General features: G+C 40.8%; 2 protein-coding genes across 2 annotated transcripts; both read left to right on the top strand.

Moving 5' to 3' along the window:
* The first annotated feature begins 1,632 nt into the window (after nt 1-1,632).
* Nucleotides 1,633-12,178, top strand: LOC128473416 (cytochrome P450 2U1). The gene is made up of 5 exons (XM_053455611.1): nt 1,633-2,225; nt 6,535-7,170; nt 9,783-9,944; nt 10,876-11,043; nt 11,706-12,178. The coding sequence occupies exons 1-5, from the start codon at nt 1,718-1,720 to the stop codon at nt 11,882-11,884; spliced, it is 1,653 nt and encodes a 550-aa protein (XP_053311586.1). The 5' UTR covers nt 1,633-1,717; the 3' UTR covers nt 11,885-12,178.
* A 3,709-nt stretch (nt 12,179-15,887) lies between these two features.
* Nucleotides 15,888-26,358, top strand: HADH (hydroxyacyl-CoA dehydrogenase). Its single transcript, XM_053455598.1, has 8 exons — nt 15,888-16,082; nt 20,865-20,993; nt 21,647-21,804; nt 22,436-22,562; nt 22,718-22,807; nt 23,591-23,663; nt 24,456-24,572; nt 25,910-26,358. The coding sequence occupies exons 1-8, from the start codon at nt 15,954-15,956 to the stop codon at nt 26,026-26,028; spliced, it is 942 nt and encodes a 313-aa protein (XP_053311573.1). The 5' UTR covers nt 15,888-15,953; the 3' UTR covers nt 26,029-26,358.

Genomic DNA, 26,358 nt, shown 5'->3' with positions numbered 1-26,358 from the left:
AGGACCTGTGTGAACTGAAGGTATAAAAGTTTTTTAGCTGGATGGAAACTAGATTGCTTACTATTATTATTTTTATTATTTATTGTTTTATATAGCGCCATCAAATTCCATAGCGCTATGAACAGTCTAGTTCCTATCCCTGTAAGGGACCTGTGTGAGCTGGAGAGATAAGGGTCCTTAAGCTGGACGGCAACTAGATTTCTCACCATGAACCATCTAGTTCCTATCCTTTAACGGGACCTGGCCACGATGGAGCAAAATGTCCTTTACAGGGATAGAAACTAGCTCTCTTTACATGAGTTGGATAGTTCCTATCCCTGTACAGGACCTGACCACTGGGGGGCAAAAGGTAATTTTGCTGGATAGAAAATAGCTCACACACACTGAGCAAGCCATTTCCTATCCCTGTAAAGGACATGGTCCTTCTACCACATAGGAACTAGTCACAACCATTCATTTATTCCCCCCACCTTACCTGAACTGCAGATCTTCTCATGCGGCTCGCAGACTTCCGTGGGGGCCGCTGTTTCCCTCTGCGTTGCTCTAACAGGAACAGGAACTGAGCGGAGTCATGTGATGCGATTTGCATTCACGTGACTCCACTAAATTCCTGTGTCACCGCGACGGATTAAGAGACGCTGCTGAGCAACACCGGGTTAAGCAGCAGGTCCCATTTCCAGTAAAAGGAAAGTTTTTAGACCCCAATTTTTTCTAATTTGATATTTGGTTTTCTTTACAATATCTGTACAATAATTCACATAGAAGGTTATCATTTTTTTCACTTTTTTGAAACGAGTTTGATCGCTTCTGTCTGAACTCCAAATACACATTCCTCAGTTTTTTGGGTTATCTCATATATCAATGTTCTATTTGCTATAGCACTGTTTGATTGCTTCTGCCTGCTGACACTAGTAATTTGAATTTGGTTCTCATTTTCCTCACTATTTCTGTGAAATAATTCACGTCGAAGGTTATTACATTATTTTTTACCTTTTTTGAAGTGAGTTTGATTACTTCTGTCTGAACTCCATTTTTATTTTCACAAAAATTTAAAAATACCATTGCTCCTGGTTCTGCAGTATTTGTTTTCAAATTCACATTCCTCAGTTTAAACATCAGTATAAGCCTATTGCTATACACTAAGCCAGAAATTGACATTTAGGGGCAGAGGCCTACAAGCAGCCTGCCTGTGCCACAGCTGCCCCTCAAGCAGCCTGCCTGTGCCACCGCTGCCCCCCCCCATCGGCCCGCCTGTGCCATTTCTGTCCCTAAACACTAACTTACTGCCTTCATTCATTCACCCACTCACACATTCACTCTCTCGCACCCCCTTACCTCCTTACCTGATTCCCCTCGTCCCGGGGCCAGCCGCACAGACGTCCATGTGGCCCGACGCCCACCTAACGCTGAGTTTCCTCATACAATGCGCGGGCGCCACAGCCCCCTTTAGGTACGCTTCTGTCCAGACAGACGAAGCGTTACGGAAACAGGGTTCGCTGAAACTAAACTCGGTCTTCGGGTTAATACGCGATGCGCGCCTTTAAGGGGGCGGAACCCGCGGCGGGAATCCCGTCTCTTCAGCAAATTAGAAGACGCGCTAGTAGTCCGTGTCCCGCTGGCGTAATGTTTGGCAACATTAGGCGATCGAGCGACCCTATATAAGCAAGCAGTGACCGCGACAGGGAAGCGGGCTGTCAGCGGGACGGCTGGCGGTGGGATGGCGGGACTAGCGCAGGACAGCGTGTCATGGCGGGAGCTCGTGCATTACTGGCTCCCTGCGGCTGAACATCTCACTATGTCAGCTGTGCTCCTATACACGTTGTCGTTCGTGGGGCTGTACTGGCTTATGGGCTCCTTGTGGGCCTATTACCTGATCATGTCTAGGAATACCCCTCCTGGCCCTACGCCTCTGCCCTTCCTGGGTAACTTCGGTTTCATGCTTGTGCCCGGGCGGCTGCTGCAGTTGCTAAGTTTCGGGAAAGACAGCGGGAGGCTGAGTAGGGTACCGGCCGGGACATCCCGAAGGGGCGCCTTCTTATACCCTCATATTGTTCTCACCAACATGGCTAAAACGTACGGGAAGATGTACAGTCTTTACATCGGCACGCAGCTCATAGTCATCCTCAACGACTTTGACACCGTGAAGGATGCCATGGTTAACCACTCTGAAGTGTTCTCGGACCGACCGAGCGTCCCCATGGTGACCATCATTACCAAGAGGAAAGGTAGGGTTACACACAAGACTTTTTTGAACATTTGGGGCGAAGAAGAGGATGTTTTTAATGTATACGTCTCATCCTGTTTTATTCATTAGACTCCAATTAGTCTTATTATTAGGGGTTCACATACTTTTTACAACCCACACTGTATGTTTGGATGATGTTTTCAATATGGACAAGAACAATACAATAATTTGTGTTCATTAAAACAAATTGTGTTTGTTCATTATTGTTATTTAGATGATCAGGTTAAGAGTTCCTTTTTTTGCCTTCTTGTATGTATGTATGTATTTATTTTAGATCTGAATCAAAATTTGCATGTATTATAAATCTCGGCAACCAAAATTCTTTTAGGTAGTAAATCCTTGAGGCTGTCTAAAACATTTGTTGGAACTATTTGTGGAAATGTTGTTACAGACAGCAACATAATCTTTGTAAATCAAGGGTCATGGTTGCTTTAGTGTGCTTCTCGTCAACACGCAGTATTCACAATAACTCCGAAACACGAGCTCTGAATTCCCCGTCGCCCAATAACTGTGTTCACAAACAGTAACTGAGAGCCAGTAGACTTTAATAGAACCCGCTGCTGCAGAAGGATCAGTCAGCTCTTCTATCTTTCTGACGAGTTTTCTGTCCTGTATCCTGTATAGCTTTGTGCTTTTCCTCAAAAGAGCGACTGACCCTACCACAATATTTCTCAATCTCTATTGTGTCCCGCTCTATAACTCACAGACAAGAGCTGGAACTTAAATGTGTATACTTATTAAGGTCACAAAAGCCATCCATTTTCAGCAACAAATTTGTTTTACTTATTGGGGGGGGGGGTTGTATTTTGCTTTTGAATGAATGGAATGCTGTCATGCCTAGACTTAGGCGGGAAATGTCAAGTCAAATTTTCAGAGCTATCATAATAACTACAGCAGATCCCATTAGTACATGCTGGTTTACTCTACCTCAACAATTGCGACACTGTGGCAAGCGTGCCACAAAGGCCAACGTTGGGTGCAAGTTGGGGCTTCTCAGATTGGAACCCATGTGCTGTTGCAGACTCTACAAACCAGATCACCATGGTAACTAGAAACCACTTCCTGGCTCCTAGGTTTTTTCCATGGCAAAGGGGTGAAAGCTGCCAGGGCTGCCACTGTAAACCTGGCACCCTATGGTTTCCTGTGAGGGCATTGTAATGCACGTCACGCCATATATATGTATGTATGTATGCATTTAAGTAAATGCTTGTGTGTGTGTGTGTGTGTGTGTGTGTTACGGGTTTTTGTTATGGAAGGTGATAACACTGCACTGCACCAGGTGTTGGCACCAACATGTAGTGTGAGGTCTGCCACTTGGTTTCATACAAAAAGTTTGGCAACGCAGGCCCAAAAAATGTTTGCCATCAAGCTTGAGATCTGAGTTTGCAGGTAAGTTGAGGCTCAGTATGCATCATGAATGTTTTTTATCCAAAAGCAGTGCGACGGCTTTTATTAAATATATATATATAATTAGGCCGTCAAATCTTTTCTTACACGAGAATTTTATTGGGGTTCACTCCTCATAATGACTGGTGAAGTTGGTATGTTGAAACCACTTATCTCCAAACAAATAGTTTGAATATTTTCCTCAGTAGAGGTCGTGCTACTATAGTCGTGCTATATTCAGGTACCATTTTTACAAATAATAGAGTAATTAATATGTAAAAATATTCCTGATCATATATATATCTATATATATAGATAGATAGATATCTCATTGTTGACTTTATTTGCATTCGCCTACCCAGAATTCCATTGGATTTCTTGGCATGTCTGGTAGATGTGGATGAGCGTTTAATAATGCTTCTGCTACATATATAAAATATACACAAAGAATTTGTAAGCATTTAAGAATCCATTTGCCTTAATCCTATTACAAACATTAATCATCTTCTGTTTTAGCAAAATTCCTTAAATTAGAACCTAGACTATTCACAACTTTTGGCATAGCTCAACACCTCTGTGCAAACCACCTATATGTTGTGTTTGTGGTAAAGATATTTGTTTTAAAGGTGCTGTTCCACTTACTGGTCTGAATGTAGCACTTTTGTAGCTTAATATAGCCTTAGGGACATAGCTTCTGGTACTGCACAAACCCATCCATGGAATTCTTTGATTCATGTGAAATCTTACCTAACCTAACCTGTTCCCCTTATCTGTTACTTCGTAATAGTTTTGGGAACCTCCTCAAGTGATTATCTTCTTCTGGGTAGAAAGGGGCAGTTCATTTATTGTGCCCTGGAATTAAACCTTTGGTAAATTCACAATATGTTCTGATAATGCCTGTGTTTTAGTGCTGAACTTAAAAGCATTGTTTATTAACTAGATTAGATAATTCCGATACTAGGTACAATAATATTCTTGTTTGTCATGCACAGTGTCCTTCAGGGTTGAACTTTCCGCTGGCAGGAGTGAGCTCGTAGACATAGCAGTTATGCAATGCCATGGTCACTGATCCTGCATGGCTCGCATTTACTTAATCTCTAATTATGCTTTTACGATAAGGAATGCATCTGCTGCTCTGTACTGCAAATACTTTATCCATGGTGATCTATACAATTAAGATGAAGACCTTGAGAGCCCTACCTTCCAACTATCAAGTCAATTTTGGCCACTACTCCGGGCGAGTACATGAGTCTTTACCATTCCGTATTCACATCATCACTGAATCTCATACAGATACCTTGAGCGTTTTACTAAACAAGCCTGTTGATGTTTATTCACTAATTTGGGGGCTTAAACATTAGTTCGATTTCAAATAATTTAATTCATTATCCAGGACTGACCCGGACAACTTTCTTTCAGACCAGAATGACTGAGCTGGCCCTGCATTTTTCAATCTCCAACTTTTCACCACTTAGTAAATTAGCCCTTACACTCCCAGTCAATGATTTCACCAGGCACAATGACTATTACGGGAGGCAAAAATTGGCATATCTTTTCAAAATGTTACCATTCAAAATCCCAAGACCCTGGTTAGAGATGGTTCAGACATCTTTTGACACATACAGCTGGAGAGGAAAGAGACCAAGAATGAACTTTCCCAATATACATTGGGTATATCAAGCAAACATAGTAGCACATGCTAGTTTTTTTTTTTTTACATGGTATATTATTGAATCCGACACCATCTCTAAAAAGACCTAGATTATTATTTATGAATGAAGAGTGGGAAAAAAATCTAAATTCAAAATCAGAATGGAATGTCATAAAATTAGGTCTGACTGGTTTTATTGAATCTGGTGTGCTACGTCTTCCCCAGGACAGACTTTGGTGTAAGAAATAATATCCCTTATCAACTAAAACAATACTTTAGTCATCTCACTCTGAGACTGTAAAAGCAAAGACTTGTGTGTTCTGTAACCTAATTTATACATGATTTGTTTCACATGACTAGCTAACAAGCAGCGTTTTCTTATTTTAATTCTTATTTTCATGCACTGGGTACACAGTGCCGACAATTCAGTTCAGAACATCCAGATTAACTCAATGGAAAGAGATTCCCAGTATTTCTTTTTTTATTTTATTTATTAATAGTAAGAATCATATATGTTTTTTTTTAGATTTAGAAAATTAGACGATATGATCAAGAAATAGTATCTGAAGGAAGCCCTTCTTGTACTGAAAAAAAAAAACAATATATAAATTTGTGTGGGTTCAGTAAACAGGAGAGGAGAAAATTACAGCTAAATACAAGCACCGCAACAGTGTTAAACAGTCTTGGTCACAAATGGTACAAAAAAACCCCCAAAATAACAGCCTGGTCCTTAACGGGTTAAAGAAGTTAAATTAGATAGATATTTCAATGTGTTTTGCCTCTGTTATCTTAGCCCAATCTACTAGACAAAAAGACTCCTTATTACATTGCCTGTGGTAAACAATAGAATAACTTGTTGTTAATCATACAGCGGGACACTGTTACTAAGTCTATGGAGCATAAGCATCACAGTAAAGAATCAACTCAGTGTGGTGTTTGAGTGGGGAACGTCACCCAAAATATCATGACTGACAGCCCCCAGGTCTGCAGATAAAGGAAGTTTGTTGAAATGATCAGTGCTATCCTACATTACTGTATACAGCACTGTGTTTTATGCCACAGGAGATATGTTTTTTTTCTTTTTCATGGGACTTCCCTGTTAAGGTGTGTTAATTAGGATCCAGGCACTTAACCCAGCCTATAAGTCATTACTCAAGTGATGTACAAATATGTCACCATAAGACCATGGATCATGTAGACATTGCACATAATAAACTGCAAAATACTAAAATATTGCATCTTCTGCTCTCAGGTATAGTGTTTGCAAGCTATGGACCAGTATGGAGACAACAGAGAAGATTCTCTCATTCGACACTCAGGCACTTTGGGCTAGGAAAGCTTAGCTTGGAGCCCAAAATCAACGAAGAGTTTAAATATGTGAAAGAAGAAATGCTGAAGTTTGGAGAAAAGCCCTTCAGTCCATTTCAGATCATCAATAATGCAGTTTCCAATGTCATATGTTCCATAAGTTTTGGGAAACGCTTCAACTATGAAGATGAGGAGTTCAAGACGATGCTGAGGTTCATGTCCCGTGGGTTGGAAATCAGTTTGAACAGCGAAGCCATATTGACCAATGCATGCTCTCTTTTGTATTATCTACCCTTTGGGCCATTTAGAGAGCTCAGGCAAATCGTGATAGATATCACAGCCTTTCTGAAGAGAATCATTGCAGAACACAAGTCCAGCTTAGATCCTGAAAACCCCAGAGATTTTATTGATATGTACCTGCTTCACATCGAAGAAGAGCTAAAAGTGCAGGCAGGGAGCAGCTTCAATACTGATTATTTGTTCTACATCATTGGTGACCTCTTCATCGCAGGAACTGACACGACGACAAACACTCTCCTTTGGTCTCTGTTGTATATGTGTCTCCATACTGATATACAAGGTAATATTTATTTATTTCCTTTGTTTTTTTCTAAGTGAACAAGAAACACTTTTCAGACACCAAAATACAAGGGGTTCAAACACTTATTTGTTCCTGGGGAGTCCTTTGTCTTGACATGGTTATGTTCTGATAAGCAGGTTTCCATTTGTCTGAGTAGGTGACAGAGAAACCTCATAACAAAAGACAGCGTTGACGTATATGGATTTGTTCCAATTTGTAATTTATAGCTCTTTATAACCCACTGCTTATAGCCATAGTTTGAGGTTCTTACACTGCACAAAGGTTATTTGCATTTTCAATAAAAACCATAAAAGCAGCCCTTTTTAGTGTAATCCAGTAAGTTTAGGCAGAGAAGTAGAACCTGACAAAATGTTTATAAAGTAAAAAGTAATCTTTTGCCTGGAAGAATAGACATTGTCTTGGGAGATATTAGAAATCAGAGTGATTTCACATGACAGGGTCCCGATAAAGTATAATTTCCCAGATGTTCAAAGTACATTATGAATGCTTAAAAATGGGCTCATTCCCAGCTATGTTGGTGTCCTTATGCTTTCTGTCTGACCTGAGGAGGTCAGGTAGATATGATTGTGTTTAGTTGGAAGCTCTACTCGGGCAAAGTTTAGAGAGGGAACATGCCACATGGAATGTAGCAATCAATATTTTCACATATCCATGACATAAAGGTGCATTGTCAAACAGTACCATGTTGGGTATATGTGGACTTACACGCTAAGCTGTCTGTTATTAAAGTGGACATTTTTGTGTGTGTACACTTATTTTTATATATATACCGTATTTGCTCGATTATAAGACGACCCTGATTATAAGACGACCCCCCAAAATCTGAATATTAACTTAAGAAAAAAAGAAAAAGCCTGAATATAAGACGACCCCAAAGGAAAAAAGTTTTACCAGTAAATGTTAATTCATGTAAACTATTTTTTTAATAAAAGCTATGATTGAGAAAAAGATTTTTTTTGTTTTTATTTCTTGTATTTTCCAACCTGCCCCCCTGTTACGCACATCTGCCCCCAGGCTTGCCACTCCAATATGGCACTGTGGCCCATGATATGCCTTTTAACCCTCTATATGCCACTGTGCCCCATGGTATGCCTTTTGACCCCCTATGTGCCACTCTGCCTCCAGAAATGCCTTATACCCCTATATCCCATTCTGGCATTTAGGGGGTTAAAATGCATATTATGGGGCAGAGTGGCATATAGGGAGGTATAAGGCATTCCAGGAGGCAGAGTGGCATTAAGGGAGTTAAAAGGCATTGTATAGAGCACTCTGCCTCCAGAAATGCCTTATACCCCTATATGCCACTCTGCCATTTAGGGGGTTAAAAGTCATATTATGGGGCAGAGTGGCATATAGGGAGGTATAAGGCATTTCAGGAGGCAGAGTGCTCTATTAAATGCCCCCTTAACGCCACTCCAGAAATGCCCTATGCCCCCATTTAACACACACACACACCCTATACCCCCATTTAACTAACTAACACACACACACACACACACACACACACTCTCTCATCCCCCTTCCCCCGCTCTCCCCCCTCTCTTACCGGTGCTTCCAGCCGGGGCAGCGGGTTGACGTCGCCTTCTGCTGCAGCCGGAAGGAGGTGTGGCTAGCAGCGGGGGTTTGTATGCGTCCGTCGCGTATACTTTCCCCGGCTGTCAGAGATCAGCTCTCTGATCTCTGACAGTCGGGGAAGGTCTATGCGACGGACGCAGACAACCCCCGCTGCTAGCCACACCTCCTTCCGGCTGCAGCGGACGTTGTCTACGCGGATCGTGTAGACGTCAACCCGCTGCCCCGGCAACACAGAGGAAGCAAGGAAGCACCGGTAAGTGTGTGTATGATGGGGGGGGGGGGGGGGGTCGGATGAGACAGGAGGATCCAGGTCCCCTGCAGCGGTGCGGGGGATCTGGATCTTAGTCTCCTAATCAGACCTCTATTTGAGGTCTGATTAGAAGACGACCCCGATTAGAAGACGAGGGGTATTTTTCAGAGCATTTGCTCTGAAAAAAACCTCGTCTTATAATCGAGCAAATACGGTAATCACACTGCAGTACCAATATTACTAGTAATTATATATATATATATAAACTATGCACCTCCTACATGAACAAAAGTACACGGCCACCTGACCATCACATTGTCATTGTGTGCTACAGCATTAACATTACATGCAGTTCAGTGTTTGTGTACTTTACACCACTCAGCTGACACTTGGCACTGTGCATAGTGATCTTTGGTTTGTGTGCAGCTGTTCAGTCATGGAAACCTAATTAACCCCTTAACGACCTATGGACAGGCCAGGCAAATCACGCAAAAATGGTCAATTAACGACCGATGACGTACCTGGCAGGACATGGCATTAAACAAGCTTAGAAAGTGACCTATGATCACGTCACTTAAATGGTCTTGTTCTAATGCCTCAATGTCGAGCATCAGGGGCCATGTCCTAAAAGTTTAGGAGGAGATCAATGATGCAGGAGCCTCAATCTGCCTGAACAGATTACACATGCAGTGTTTGAGGCCTGATGGCGAAAAATCACTCTTATGTACCTGCTACACATTTCATATTTTTTATGTCCTTTCAATAGAAAAAGTCCAAGCTGAAATTGACACTGTAATTGGACGTGGCAGACCTCCATCGCTGACTGACAAGTCCCAAATGCCATTCACAGAAGCTACTATCATGGAGGTTCAGAGAATGACTGTGGTTGTCCCTCTTTCAGTTCCCCACATGGCATCTGAAACTGCAGGTATGTAGTAGTAACCCCTTCATGGCAAAGGGTATTTGGCACCCAAGGCAGATCCTGTATTTGTCAAGGATGTCAATATTTTCAAGAATATTGCACATATTTCAAAATCAACTTAAACGTCACCGGCATTTTACCCAGGGTGGGCAATCAGTGGGCAATCAGATTCCTTCTGCTTACCCATTGAAATATATATACAGGGACAACTCCGCCATTTCCTACGTCATGGAACATGCATGGTTTTCTTATCTATTTGCATTGGCATATACATATACATAATACATAGTCCTTGGCCATCGACATCCACTGTCTCACTACTTCAGCTGAAGCAGACATGCCCCATAAATAAGCTATGTACATACTTGGAAACTTCTGAGCTCTGGTTACCCGGAGCCTTCCCTTGCAGGACGCGGCCAGGACTGCCCACTGACATTGGCGGGCGGTCCCGCTGACGTCGATGGGAAACACCCTCATTTAAAGAGAAAATGGGCGGAGAGCGGGGCGTGTCAAGATATGTCTCCGGGTTTGAGTTATGGCTATGTATTACAATAATGGTTTTCAGACTGCTGTTATCATATCTATGGTCCCTAGGACCTTCAAAAAGAAATATTTGCGGTGGTCCTCAGGCCCACCAAAAAGGATTGAGAGTCACCGGATTTCAAAGCTCTGTTACTGTTCTGCCTCTGAACATTTCACTAGTTTAATAACGTATTGTTGACTTAAGTAACGCTGAAAGGGTACAAATTAAGATTCTCTTTTTCATAACTATGCCTCTCTGATCTACTGAGTTTAGTAATGCATTTTGATATTTTTCTGATATCCAGGAGTACTCAAATTTCTTATCTGTGACCATGTCGTAATTCTCAATAACACTCTTATCTTGTGCTTATCACATGGAAACCTTGCTGACTTTACTAATTTTATATGTGCCTAGTGTTCCAGGGATATACGATCCCTAAGGGTAGCGTGGTGTTGGCCAACCTGTGGGCTGTACATAGAGATCCGAAGGTGTGGGAGAATCCAAATGATTTTAACCCTAGTCGATTTATAGACGAACATGGCCAAATCCTTAAAAAAGAAGCATTTATTCCTTTTGGAATTGGTAAGTTTATTGACTCTCTATTTGAATTCTTCGCTGAGTGTTTTTAACCCGCTTGCCTAGAGAACTGGGCAGAGGATCTGTCTCATTCCAGAGTATTTAATATCCTACATGAATATTAAACACATTGCTAACAGAATTAACAAACTTAAATTGAAGGTCTTGCACTTTCCACAGATTACTTTTTTCAATTAAACAAACCAACATGCTCATGTAACGCTGTTTACATTTGTGTTTAAAACTATAATGTCTAAAATGTAATCTGTATTATTCCCCAGCCTTTGATAACTTATTGACATTCTGGTGGCAGCTGCTCAGGCAGATTGACATACCTGGCACCAGAGACTCCTGGTGAAGTGCTGCTCAATATAGGAGCAATATCATAACTGATGGGCTAGATTTGGAGAGCTTCATGTGACCTGTTTTTGATCACGCTATAAGGGTTTAAATGGACAGACTAGATGGGCCAAGTGGTTTTTATTTGTGAAATTCTGTGTATTCTTGCTACACACCACAGCTAGCATATTCCCTCTGTAGTAAATTGTTCTGAAATGCTTGCGCATGTGTATCTCTCTGGCTGTCTCCAGTGACAAATTGTGTATAAATTGTAGTGAGAAATGTAGTCCTCACACTTATAATTAATATTCTCTTCTCCTTGCCAACAGGCCGTCGTGTTTGCATGGGGGAGCAGCTGGCCAAGATGGAATTGTTCCTAATGTTCGTCAACTTACTGCAGTCTTTTACTTTTAATTTTGCCGATGATACATTCAAACCGATTTTGGAGGGACGTTTTGGTCTGACACTCGCTCCTTACCCATATGACATTAAGATTACCAAGAGATAACGTACTGCGATGTGGCATTACTCTGCGACCAGAGTGCTGAAATACAACTTTAGAGTTGTGGGCACTAAATTGTGCGGATTAATTAAACCAAATCAAACCTTGACTATAACGTTATTAAATATAGCGTTATGTTGAGAGCTTTTGCTGAACTGATGCACATATTTAGAGATACACATATATCGCACATAGCTTGTGCATTCTGTGTAAATAAGAACAGAGGGTTTGCTGTTAAACAACAGTGTGTCCTCCGTCTTTAACTGGAAATACATTGAAATGTACAAATGCAGAGAAAAAGTCATAGGATTTTTACAGTAAACCGTAACTTTGACTTTTTTCTCCAAAAAGGGACCGTGCCTTTTTAGCATGGCTGATATTTTCATCCATGGAGACTGACTTTAGTTGCGACAATGACAATATAGTTCCACGCAAAGTGATAATTATCCTTTGTATGGTAATATGTATTCTTATAATTAGGGCCGAGCAATTACACCAACGGAGCAAACGGCCCTGGAATTCCGACGCGTTCATGCCACTCATCTGTTGGGTCCCAAAACACTGGGCAATTATCCCCCCTCACTGGTACTGCGCGCCCTGAAATGACCTCACTTCCTGGTGCACATCATCTAAGAGGGAGGATGATTGCCACCCAATGTTGGATCGCCACTCAGTGAAGGAGCTGCAGGCCACAAGGAGCATACAGGAGGGATATGGAGGATGTGGAATGTACTGTGTGTGAGTGTTGTATATCACATACTGTATCTCACAGAAGTGAGTACACCCCTCACATTTGTGTAAATATTTTATATCTTTTCATGTGACAACACTCACTTTTGTTGCCAAGGTTTACACAATGGCTGTGTGTTGAGTTATTTTGAGGGGACAGTAATATACTGTATACAGGCTGCACACTCACTACTTTACATTGTAGCAGAGTGTTATTTCTTCAATGTTGTTACATGAAAATATAAATAAAATATTTACAAAAATGTGAGGGGTGTACTCACTTTTGTGAGATAATGTACATGTATCTGTGTGTGAGTAATGTATTTTTGTCTATATGTGTATATGTTTGATGTGTGTGTGTGTGTGTGTGTGTGTGTGGGGTGTGGGGGGGGGGGTTACGTCCTGTATAATTGCTCCAGGGCCCAAAGCTCCTTAATCCGGCCTTGCTTATAATCAATGCATATATTTTCTAATACAGAAACACGAAAATACACTGAAGCTAATTTTAAAAAAAAGCTTATAGATAGATATATCTTTTGTTTAATATATCTTCCAGGGCTCAATGTTGGCATTGAGAAAAGACTAATGCAAAACACAATGCAAATTATCGACCAAAGTACTGCTGCTTATATATCACTGATTTGCCTTATTCTTCTAGATTGTTCAGGGGGTTGACTCTGCTTCTTTTTATGTAAATTTATATTTGCCAGTTCTTTGTAATGACTGAAACAAAAATAAAGAAAAATAACCAAAACGAAAAAACAATTACCCTGCAAATTTAGCTCTTCACGTTCACTGAAATCTGTATGCAGAGCACTGGCTCTTTCATTAGCAGTTGTGGATCTGACAAATTCTAGGCGTCACACTATTTGCACACCAATCACACGTTACAACACTTGCAACCATAGTCTATTTACTAAAACCCTTGAAGGGTTTCTCAAGGGAAAAGGAAAGTGGTGGTAGGTTGTGTCATCACAAATTAAACGAACAGTTTAATGTTCCTGACATCTTTATTATAGAAGAATGCAAATTAAAGTACCTGAGATGTGTGAATGTGAGTTCTTCACTTAAAAGGTGTTGCTGTAATGCCTCTGTGTCGAGGCATTAAGCAACACAGAGAACTGCAGCAGGGGCCCTGTGAGGCCCCTCTCCGGGCTGTCAACCTCCGCCATATGGAGGTGGACGACTGTTGCATGGCGGCAACCATTAAAAAAATTTAACAAGTTTCCAAGAGCTCCTTAGAACTTTGGTACTGCATTTAACCAAGTCAATGGAGCCCAGCTTTCAAATTACAATGCAATTAGTAAAATCTATTTAAAAAAAAAAAAAAAAACGCAGTAACATATAAAAATAATTATCTAGTGATGTCACCATCAGGGGAACCATCTAGTTCCAAAAAGAAGTTAAAAATTAGCGCTATATCTTCCCAAGTATATTGGCATGGAAAGAGTTAAAATACTAGCATTTGAAATACCCATGGGGTGTTCAGTTTTTTGTTTTTTAAATGTATGGTATTTATTGAATTGGCTGGGTTCAAAGATGTCCAAATAGGACATGGGAAAACACTATGCACCTCCCAAATGTGGTATTTTAGCCCCTCAACAACCCAACAAACCCATGCATGGGTGGTATCACTGTACTCAGGAGATGTTGAACATATATTGAGTTGTTTATTGTCAGTGACATACCAAATGCTGCAAATTCATACCTTAGCTACAATGTGTTGTAAAACACACAAAAAATGACTACCACAAATTTTGTCAAAAGCTGGTGGTAGAAAAGGTTAAAATACAAGCATTTGAAATACCCTGTGTGTGTTTGGGTGTCAATGTGGCTGTGTGTGTGTGTGTGTGTGTGTCCCTGGGTGTTGGTGTGTCAGAGCCTGTGCTGGGGTGTGTGTGCCTGGGTGTCTGTGTGGCAAAGCCTGTCCTGGTGTGTGTGGGTGTTGGTGTGGCAGAGCCTGCCCTGGTCCTTATCCAGTACACATGGATGCCAAGGAGTGAAGATTCTGCGTATTATTTATTTACATAAAAAGGCCACCAAAATCCTCAGTACCAGACCCATTATGATCTTAATCCAGCCCTACCTGTCAGGAATGTTGGGCTTTTGAGGACCCTGCTCATGAGTTTACAATCTAAGTTTGAAGCAATCAGTGGCGGGAAAGTGCTCCAACTGAGATCAATGTCTGCACTTTTCACACTAGATCCCAAAACATTTCAACGCAGTTATGTGGATGCAGTCTCGGTGCTGGGGGCAAGATCTATGCCTGCAATGTAGCTGCTGCCAATGCAGGTGGGGCATGTTTATAATGTGCTCATATGAATCTGCCCCAAGAGCTTTATACAAAGGGCGGAGAGAAAGGTGGCATAAATCCTTGCACCAGCCCTGTAGCTGAGGGGTGTGGAAACACATGGGACATGATGCAGTAACCCCTCATGCATTTGCAAAATGGAACACACAAACACGTAAAGGGACCATGCAACTATCATATGCATTCAAGTGGTATGATGGCTGGAGTGTCTCTTTGAAGATGATTTAGCTTCCATCTCTTTTGCTGGAGTTGACTAATGGAAAATGCTGTAACACATGCACATGCGTATTACAAACACAATGCATATAGGGAGATTCTGCAGAATGCTCGTATGCATTTACAAAAGGAATACCACGGAAAAGAGACCTCTCCGCTACCTTATGCATTAAAGCTCATATCATGGCTGCAGCGCACTGCACACAGAAGTTCCTACTAACATAACATCAGCCAAAGACCTCAGGAAAATAACACACACGTCGCCTAATAAACACTAGGTGGCAGCACGAAACTGCAGCTTCACAACTGATAAAACCCTACCGCACAACCAAACGTATGAAGAGCCGTTCACCTGTAGCGCTGTACAAAATAATCTGGGCGCGGGGAAATTGTCACACTCGACTTTTCTCTAGAGTTTTACGCATTCTGGGTATATAACGGTCACGTTTTATAAGAAATATGTGTGTTTTATTATTTTGCTTGAGTGGGTCGGTTATGGCCACGCGTTGGGTTTAGGACTGTCGTCCTATCCCGTTAAAAATTCCGTCATAACTTTACGTTCTGACGCGTGCAGCGCGGACAAATATCAAATAAACGCAATTCATATAAAACCTTATGCAACAAGTTTGACAACCGCCTTGACAAGACTCCTCAGAATTCTGTCCGAACGTTGGCACCACCCCCTTTAAAAGTCACGTGTAAATTCTGCCCAATTAAGCACTAGGGTCTCCTCGCTCCTCCGTGGTCTGACGTCAGTGGCTGTCAGTGCGTCGTGCCCTTCAGCCTGCCGTCCGTCTGTCCGTCCAGCTAACAGCAATCATGGCCTCCGCCAGCCAGCGGCTCCTACTCCGCTGCATGTCTACCGCCGCTGCAGCCCCCATCAAAAAGCTGGTCATTAAGCACGTGACGGTGATCGGAGGGGGCCTGATGGGATCCGGTATAGCGCAGGTGGGTGACCGCCCCCAGGGTAAATGAGGAGGGGATGTATCTGTTGCTGTATACGGTGGGTGTGCTTGAAATCAGGTGTACCAGAAGCCAATGTCGTGAGTTTCCATGCCATACGTGAAATAGGGCTGCCCTGCCAATCTTGTCTGTTCTTGGACACATCTAATTTTTCCATGCTGCTCAGCACCACCTAAAAGTGCTTCCCTGCATAATGGGGGGCTTTAAAACTCCAGTTACTTAAGTACTTGAATGATGGGAAGCTCTTTGGGGTGGTCAGCAGCATGGAAAAAATAATGGTGTCCCTGCAAAAAAAAAAATGGCAGGTATGGCAACCCTGGCTGCAGACTACTATGTATGTAGTGCTATATTTGGCACATAATTTAACGGGACAGCCTAATGCCCCTGACACCCCCGCTAGTGAAGAATGTGTATTAGAACAATTTCATAGGTATTCTCCGAACTTACCTGAGGCTGCGGCTGCCTTCACGGTCTGCCCAGACATGCCGCTTGATTGGCTACTTGAAGCAGCCAATGAGTGGCAAGAAAGCATTCTCATTGAAATTGGTGGGAGCAGTTTCTGGACGTGCGCACAGACCCCTGCCCCCAGCATTCCTGAGGTAAGTATATCACGTGCGGGGCAGGTAGGTGTGGAAAGGGCCAAGGGGGACACAGCCAAAAGTTAAACGCACCACACACACTATTCAGCCTCTTGTGTTGCCTGGGGCTATGTTTATCACATTGGAGATTATTTATTTTCTTATATTTAATGAATCTTCATCTGCTAGTTTAGGAAGATCCGATTTAGCAACAAAGGACTTTCTTTAATTTTCACTCTTACTGGAAAAGTTATTGAAAGTACCTAGTAATAGTTTTTAGAAACCTGTCCAATTTCTTTTGGTGAATAAAAACGCTTGTCCTTTTCTACTATTCTACTTTTGTTTTTGTCTATTTTACTTTAATCTTAGTATCTACTCTATTCCAAAACGAGTACCATGTTGCTTTTACTTAATTCGATTTCAGTTATTTAATCAAGATTACTTTTCTTAGCCTTGTCCAGATTATATAGCTGAATATATAATTCTGATAAAAATGTTCCCATTTTCTCTTTAATACATGTTTTAAAGCGCGCTAAACTTCACCTTATCACATTCTATAGGGTTCTGAACAAATTCCCCTGTTTTCTCCCTTCTAACATTTGATTCAAGTAACCATTAATTCACTCTCCGATCATTCCTATTAACATATTGTGAGTCTGTTTATAAATCTATTATAATTAGAGCATGGTCCGATCAAAAAAGTTTTTTCTCCATCGTTGGGATGCATCACACGCCAGATATCATAGTAATTACTTAAAACTCTGGTGTTTATTTAACTGTCCCCTCCTATAAAAAGTAGTCCCATCCTATAGTTTTCTATATGGTTCTTTAAACTATTCAAACGTTCTCTTGGTTTATCATTTGGGGCATATAAAATAACAAAAGTGTACATTTATCTTACACGCTACTATAATAAACTTTCCATCCTCACCAAATCATTCAGATTGTTTCTTCTTTCGTCATATTATACAAATATTATCTATTATATGGTGAATTTATTGTTGCTATTTCAAAGGTTATTGTAACCCACTCCACCTACATGCCCTTAGTCCCCCTGGGTCTTCTCTGACTCTCCTCCATACGTTCTAAACTTTCCATACATCCCTAACAAAAGCAATGATCTGAAATATCAATCAGAGTATCTACTACCAGCACCCATTTCTTCTACTAGTGTAGACCTCTCTCCGGTGTGGATGGTCACGGTGAGTCCGATATTACAAGATAAATGGATTTCCTGCATAATCAAATGAAATATGAAGGAAAAAATATCTGTTGAATACCATGATTTCTCAATAAAATCTTAGTTAATTGTATATCAATTAAATAATAAAAACGCCTTTGTGTTTAAGTAATAGGAAATGCCATCATATCCCGGCGCTCCGACTCAACATGCTGGGACTGAGGGACTGTGATGGAGGGGACTTTCCATGCTTTTATATACTCGGGTATAATACGCACCAGCCTTTTCAGGACTCTTGAAAAATGGGTAGATTGTGCTGTACACAGGGTTTTACGACAGATACCCTTTCCACCAAACAATGAAGTGTATCCACTCAATCATTGTGTGCGGTCTTCAACTTCATGGAGTGGCTAGAAGCTCATATCTATGGAGAGAGGCTTTCCTTTTTGCCTGGTGAACATTCGTTTCCAATGTACATACCCTACCGTTCAAAACCTTGGGGGGCACTTTTGGGGCACTTTTGTCCATCATAATAACCAGACAGATCAATCGGTAATACGGCACAGACATTAATGTACAGAGGCTCTTTATCAGCAGTCATCACTCCTGTGTTCCAATGGCATGTTGTGTTGGCTAATCCAAGTGGTCAACTTGACTATAACCACCAGTTTCCCAAGTTGTCCATGATAGGACTGATAAGTCTTGCAGAATTAGTGGAATGTCTCAGCAGAATGGTTGGTTGTGTTCCTCTCTATTAAGTCTTTATCTGTTAATTAGTATAGATTTGTTTTCGCCGCTATGTGCTGTATTTTGCAAGCATTGCATATACCGGTCCTAATGTTATTTTCGCAGCCAAGTAGACGTAGCAATTGAGACTCAAGGTCACGTAGGCTTGTCACTGGGCCTTAAGATGGACTTACCTGATCTGAACTCTAACGCTGTAATCCGCTGTTGCTGTATCATGTTTGGTAGAATTTTTCAGGAACTGGCCAAAGAGTAGTAATTTATCTTTCTCTTTTCTAAGAACCTTGTTTATTAAGTATCACATTTAGTACAGTGTGCTTATTCTAGTTGGGAAGTATTTAACATAATTACGTTTATCTCACGATCTGAACTCTTGTAGAGATGAATAGGATTTTTATGGATCAATGGCCAATATATTGTAAATAGGAAAGTATGGTATAATTTACCATTTCCCTTTTTATTTTTTAGGACACTCCGTGTTTTTATGATTCTTTTCTTTAATACTCTTCTATGATCTACAGTGATTGTTGCAGTATTTTATGACTGTACAAATATATTTGGGCGATGTTGGGGGTTTATTTTCTCATTGCCATGAGATGAAGAATGTCATGGTACCGCATAAACTGCGTATAAAGAAGGGACAACTTGGCAAGTTGTGCAAGAGGAACTCACCAGTATTGGTGCTGTATTTTCCATAGTACAATGAGATAATATCTCTCTGCAAATAACTGCTTAGTGAATAATCCCAATGAAGGTCCTCACAATAGACAAGATGAACTGACTGTAGTAAATGCTGTTAGTACTAAAAAAACTAATATATAGGTGGTCTGGTTGGAGAAGTTTATTTTTTTAAGTGGTCTGCAAAGAAGAAATTGTGATTATAGATATATGTCTCCGTATCGCATTCCTCTAAAGTGTGTAGATTTGCAGTGGACCTGTACGCTTTGCAGAAACAAACCGCTTTATCAGCCAGGTGAGCGGTCTGGGGAGGAATAAGCTTGAATCTGTGGAGCTATTTAGGATAGTTGGAGCCAATGGGTGTGTGCTTTAATTCAGATTGCATTTGGCATGCTAGCAAAATCTCATGACCTGTACCTAAAATTACTTGTCTACCAGTACGTAGGCCTGGGTTTTTTTAAAAAAAAACAAAAAACCTCATTAGTTCCTAACTTTCACGTCATGTTCTGATTCCTAACATTTAAAAAAAAAAATATTTAATTTAATTTTTACTTGTTAAATAGAAATTCCATCAAATCTGTGCATTTAGTAGTCTTATTCCCCACAACACTTTCTTGGTTTATTATTCTATCACCTTTTCTGATAATTTAAGCTTATATTAAAAGTCCTCTAAGTAGGACTTATTGTTCAGCTCTGTGGCATATGATGGCACGGTTATATGTGGCAAGTCATTGGTTTGGAGGTTTGGCTTAACATACCTGAATAAAGTTGCTTATAGATATGTATTTTCCTTTTCTTCTTGCACCCCCTTTGTAAGATGAGTTAAGATTTAACTTTGCTCCCGCGTGTAGGTCCGTAGGGTTGCCCTTTGGCCCAGTTTAATAGACGACCTTGAATAGTGACAGCCATGCGTTTCAGAGAGCTATCTTCACTATACCTATCAAATGCTTTCGCTATTTCCTTATCGTAAGCTATTTTTTTCTGCAACAAAATATTAAAGTCCAGTCAGTCACTGTTCATGACTGCATGTGATTGTATGTTTAAAGAGCTGTGCCAATGCACTAAATCTAAAGGGGTGATATTCAACATCAGTTATTGAGCTATAAAATATTTAACGTTTCGTCAATGAAAGCATATTCCCTAACTATTACCCCCCCACCCCAATGTATGTGACAGATGTATGCAGAATACCCTGGACCATACGAGCAACAGTCTAGTGTATATACAGCAGCACAATATGCAGCCAAACCACATTCCAGCTACCATAGGTCTGAGTGGCTCCATGCGTGGGGGATTTGTCATCTCTATGCCAGATCAAAGGACCCTTGTGGTTGCCCTACCTTTGTTGCATCTCTGAGCAAAACATCATCCCATAGCAGGATATCCAGGAGAGACGTGTACAAGTGACCCAAGTGTGTATTATGCTGAGGAACGTAGTCTGCATGCAGCCAAGTGTTTTTTGTGAAGAACATGGATAGACGGTCATGCAGTGGCTGGTTTAATGAGTTGCGTGTGACAAGATACCTGGTTTGTGTAATAGTTTCTAATCTTCTGTACACATTATATGTCTAATCTCTGTTTTTTTAGGTGGCTGCAGCTACTGGTCACACAGTCGTATTAGTGGACCAGACAGATGACATCCTGAAAAAGTCTAGAAAAGGTATTGAGGACAGCTTGAAAAGGTTGTCCAAGAAGATGTTTGCTGAGAAGCCTGAGGTGACATGCTGGTATTTTACTTACGTGTCTAAAATTCTAATGTCTTTTTCTTCTGCCCCATGGTTTTCATCTAACGTTCTTGTTGTTTATGGCAAGATAATCTGATAAGATTTGCCTGGTTTATCTAAATGTTAACAAACTGGCATACAGTGCAATTTGGAGTCTGATATCAAATGGCAAAACATGCAAAAATAGCCAGAATGTGTGATTGCTGAACGCTAAATAGCTGCTGCTTGTTTTAGCTTTAACGAGTTACAATAGAAGATGCCATTTTAAGGCCCTATATAATATCTACATTTTAAAGGTGCTGTTCCACCCATTTCTTTAAGCATTACTACTGAATCACATAAAGAGGTAAGGTTTGGGCATTAACAGTTCAGAGGAAATACTAAAACCACAGATCTAAAGTTTTTGTCATGCTAGTGGGGACAATGTTTTGTCTAAATTAAAAGAACCTAGTGGAGCATTGACTAGTGGAGCCTCCCAGTCTTTGCTATTGAAATGATCGTAAATGTGTGTGTGTGTGTGTATCTATATATATATATATATATATATATATATATATATATATATATATATATATATATATATATATATATATATATATATATATGTATGTGCCTTACTACTTTTTTGTCTTCCTAACTCTGCAGGCTGCGTCCCAGTTCATTGAGAAGACCTTGTCAAACTTAACAACTAGCACGGACCCAGCCACCGTAGTACACAGCACCGATCTTGTGGTGGAAGCCATTATTGAGAATTTGGACATAAAGCACGAGCTCTTCAAGAGGCTGGATAAATTTGCCCCAGAGTGTGTACATTTTGTGATATAATCATTTTTAAATGATGCTGATCATTGCATGTTTTGAATTTCACATCTGAGATAGAAAGCTCTTCTGAGCCCACGTGGTGTTCTTGGGTTTCATGTTTAGACAAAGAGTGTTTTTTTCTTAAGCAATTTATTTTATGGCTTGCAACATTTAGGTGTAGGTATCAAGGCCACTGCATTAACCCATTAGTTGCTGTCAGATAAGTTTCTAACTATTTCCAGATAGTATGCTAACAGCACCTTAGCAGGTGAAGGTTCTTGTGGCATGCAAGCAGAGGTGGATTAACCTCAGGCGCTACCATCGACCTGGCCCAGTGTAGCACCCCCTCAGAAGACACCAAGATGTGTGAATGAACTGGTTGAGCAGCAGCACACCTGGGAGGACTGATCGACCAAGACTTGAATGCATTGCTGCGCGCAAGTCAGATCTAGGCCCGAAGCGCCTTCCACAAAGATTATAGTCTCTGGCCAACCTCAAAATGCAGTTCATAAATAGTTAGGTCACAGATTCTCTACAGTTTGTCTCTACTATAAATGCATGTAAGTATACAACAAACTAACTGTTAATGAATCTGTTTCAAGCTGCTACAAGACCTTGTTGTAATTCTTGCAGACACACCATATTTGCTAGCAACACATCGTCATTGCCAATCACAGATATTGCCAATTCCACAACCAGGCAGGACCGGTTTGGAGGGCTGCACTTCTTTAACCCAGTGCCAATGATGAAGCTCGTAGAGGTAAGTTGTTGGTTGATTGTTAATGTGTATGTGCTGTGTGTATTATTACTATATTAATAAATAATAACAATATAGTTATTGGTTTTTATGATCTTTAATTTTTTTACAAGTCTCTTAAGACTTATTGGTTTTTCTTTTATGGCCTCTCTAATCAGGTCATTAAAGCTCCAATGACCAGCCAAACAACGTTTGAATCTCTGATAGATTTCAGTAAAGCTCTTGGAAAGACTCCGGTGTCCTGTAAGGTAAGCAAATGAAAAGTGTGGATACAGCGCCTGCCAGAACTCAAGTTCTGTACTTCAGCATAAGCCTTATTTATATTCAAGCTTCTCATTCTAAGTCAAGGATGTAATCTTGGCTCCTGCCCCCAAAGCTTCTTGGTTCACGTTTTGCTGCTGCTGATTTCTGTATTTATTGTCAGCCAGGCAAAACGTGTTTATTGCGTAATTGGCAGCCAGCGTTTATTCATTCAGTAATATTTTGCACGTGTATAAACATGCGTAATGACATGTACCCAGACACAGTGATTAGAATCTAAAACAAAAACGCATTTAAATGGATCCCCTCAACACCGCTTGTAGGGGAGCTAAATGATTTATATGTTTGATATGATTTTTATGTTTTATATGTAACACAAGTACAAGAGGGAAGATTATTTCAAAGGAGGAGAAATGTTAGAACAATAGGTAGTAGCACAAAACTGGAGGCTCAGAGGTATAGATGTATTTTAAGGAGGTTTTACTTTACTGAAAGGGTGGTAGATGGATGGAACAACCTCTCATCAGAAGTGGTAGAGGCTAAAGCAGTAAGCTGATGTAAACATTCATGGGATAGGCATAAAGCAATCTTGAATCATTTCAAGTCACTTGAGCTGTAGTGTTTAAGCTGTAATGTACACAGCCTTTTCTGAGCTGTTTAACCAAAGTTATTTATTGCTTGTCTCTACTCATTTTGTATCTTTCATTTATATACTTGAGTTTGGGGCAAAAACTATCCAACTTTCCATAACTGTTATGTTTATTAATTAGGACACTCCTGGCTTTATTGTCAACCGTCTTCTTGTACCCTATTTGATGGAATCTGTCAGGCTTCATGAGCGTGGTACGTGGATGCTAATATTCTTGTGATTGCAACTGCTTGCTCTAAATCCTATATATCGTTAAACATATATTATACTTCATCCAATAGGCTCTAATATAGCATGGTATCAACCTCTTCTAAGAACTGTTGAGTAGCATAATACATCATCGGGCATTCCTAAAGAGAAAGCTTTGGGTGGCCTTCATACTAAAATCAGCTTCTTGGGTATGATATTTTTATACACAGTTGAGGTACACTCATATGCACACTGATGTGCACTGAACACATACTAGTCACCCATACATATACATCGCTCTCATCCACACACATCACTCTCATCCACGCGCACGCTGCCCACGATCAGCTTACCTCTGCTTGGCAGCGCTAGTAGTGCAGAACTGCCTATCTCTGCCAGGAGTTACAGAATCATCTGACTCTATTGCGGTGTTTTTCTTCTGTAACAAGGATTAGTGCTATAATAGTGAGATTTTAGCATTTATGACATCCGTTTCAAACTTTGGCTTAGTGATACCATCACCAACCAGAAACTTCACTTATTTACACGTTTTTGCCCCATCTGATTTTCTGTAAATTTTGGCAGTGAGGGTAATTAGATCTTTGATCTTCAACCAAAACCTAATATTATATAAAAGGGATCTGACTTAAGAACGCTTATGAGATTTATTAATTAAGTAAATGTATACAGTACTATGTTTTAAAGACACATATGTTGATATCTAATGAAAACTCTGCCACTTTTCGTATGCAAACTGCAAGTCTTAGAGGTTTTCTTCTCCTTTGTTAAACCTGCAGGACATGCATCAAAAGAAGACATTGATGTTGCGATGAAGTTAGGAGCTGGTTACCCGATGGGCCCTTTTGAACTCTTGGACTATGTTGGCCTTGACACAAGTAAATACATCATTGACGGTATGTACATATCTAGTATTCCTGTTTTTGTACTCTTACAAATAAATTTGCTCATGTTTAGGAGTGAACACATTCCATGTATTTTTCGCAAAGCAAATAGTAAAACAAATTATTTCTCGTTTCCTTTTCTCTTCCGTATTCATAAACAAATGATCTTAGTCAGGGCCGGCCGAAGACTTAATGCCGCCTGGGGCGAAGTTTAAAATGGCGGCGGCATTTTAAACTTCGCCAACGCCATTATTTACCCCCCCCCCTGGTACTTACCTTTAAAGAGTCCTGCGGCGAGTCTCCCTGCTCTGCCACGGTGCCGGCTTGTAATGCTGAGCGCCGGAAATTGACGCCACTTCCGGCGCCCAGCATTACAAGCCGGCACCGGGACCGAACAGGGAGACTCGCCGCAGAGGAGAGAGAGAGAGGGGCGCCGAGCGGGTAAGCGAAAATCACTCGGCGCCCCTCTCTCTCTCCTCCGCTTCAAAACGAGCAACAAAAAAAAAACGCTTGGGGCGGCAAAGTGCCGCCCCTTCTAAAGTGCCGTCTGGGGCAATTGCCCCAGTCGGCTCCATTGTAGGGCCGGCCCTGATCTTAGTTGAGATGTGTGTTTAAAGCCGCCACGTTTTATATTGCTGTTTGTAGGGTGTTCTTTAGGGAATATTTTAGCTTTGGGCATAGTACCTGTCCAGGAACAATCCCTGGTGATAGACCTGTGGGGACATAGAGCACAAGAAATGTGTTTACTGGTTATGTGGGCTAAGTTAATGTAATCTTCATTGGGTGATTATGGAAAATAGAAGACAGGGTATTCAAGGACATTGGTGTCAGCGGCAAAGATGGTGAATAAGCTTGTATATAGTTTGTGTCCCCTGCAAACACATAAAAAGAAATATACACCCCCCCACTCCTATGTAAGCCTTGCTTTTTTAAAACATGTAAAGCATGGGACACCTTGAACGAGTCTGATAACGGCTAATGTAGGTTGGCATAGCACATCAAGGGTGCTTCTGTTATAAGCACACACATCGGTGAAAATGTAGCATTTATGATTTGTGTAAAGATATTGTAATTACAAATGAGTCTTATGCAGTCATGCTATCAATCGTGTCTGCTATTGATGGTGGACAGCTCAAAGAACCAAAGACGTAGTGGGTCTTCAGCCCGTATATACCCACCTATATGCATCCACGCACAATTCTTTCAAGCATTGCATTCAGGGTAGACTGGGTATGTCTGCTTCGGGTAAACTTTATGTACTTTATCTATACGATGACTGCCTCAACTGATTATATGTCGATTTTTCTGTGTCGCCTCGATTTACGTCTTTTTGTATATATACTCTCTAGGATGGTACGAGATGGAGCCAGACAATCCTCTGTTTGCTCCTAGTGAATTGCTGAATCAGTTGGTCGCTGAGAAGAAGCTTGGGAAGAAGACTGGAGAAGGTTTTTATAAATACAGATAAATCTACGCTGAAGCCACCCATCCTTCATATTTGAAGGATATATTTTTTAGGTTCTGTACATTTTGCGGCATATGCCATGCTTGCCATGTAACAACTGTATAATGACCGTTATGTTTTTCAATGAAAATATAATCATTACCGTTGTACTAGCTTGCTTTCTGTTTAACAGGAAATTCATATTGATTACTTTTGCATACTCGAGTCTGTACACACACTAGTGCCTTAGTCTAATAATTCTCCATCCACGGTCAAAATGCTTTTTTGTACAGCTACCTAAAAATGTTATAACTGAGCTGCTTTTTTGGAGGTAATAAAACATTGCCAAACTTG

The sequence above is a fragment of the Spea bombifrons genome, chromosome 1 (assembly GCF_027358695.1).
Source record: "Spea bombifrons isolate aSpeBom1 chromosome 1, aSpeBom1.2.pri, whole genome shotgun sequence".
NCBI classification, from domain to species: Eukaryota; Metazoa; Chordata; class Amphibia; order Anura; family Pelobatidae; genus Spea; species Spea bombifrons.
Note: the sequence above shows the minus strand (reverse complement) of the source record. Positions and strands in the feature narration are given on the sequence as shown.

Bases quoted from the DNA above. Each gene is read 5' to 3' on its own strand.
- LOC128473416 (XM_053455611.1), top strand. From the start codon at position 1,718: ATGGCGGGACTAGCGCAGGACAGCGTGTCATGGCGGGAGCTCGTGCAT. The intron at 9,945-10,875 runs GTATGTAGTAGT...ATATGTGCCTAG, and splicing joins CATGGCATCTGAAACTGCAG to TGTTCCAGGGATATACGATC. The intron at 11,044-11,705 runs GTAAGTTTATTG...CCTTGCCAACAG, and splicing joins ATTTATTCCTTTTGGAATTG to GCCGTCGTGTTTGCATGGGG.
- HADH (XM_053455598.1), top strand. From the start codon at position 15,954: ATGGCCTCCGCCAGCCAGCGGCTCCTACTCCGCTGCATGTCTACCGCC. The intron at 21,805-22,435 runs GTGTGTACATTT...TAATTCTTGCAG, and splicing joins CTGGATAAATTTGCCCCAGA to ACACACCATATTTGCTAGCA. The intron at 24,573-25,909 runs GTATGTACATAT...TATACTCTCTAG, and splicing joins AAGTAAATACATCATTGACG to GATGGTACGAGATGGAGCCA.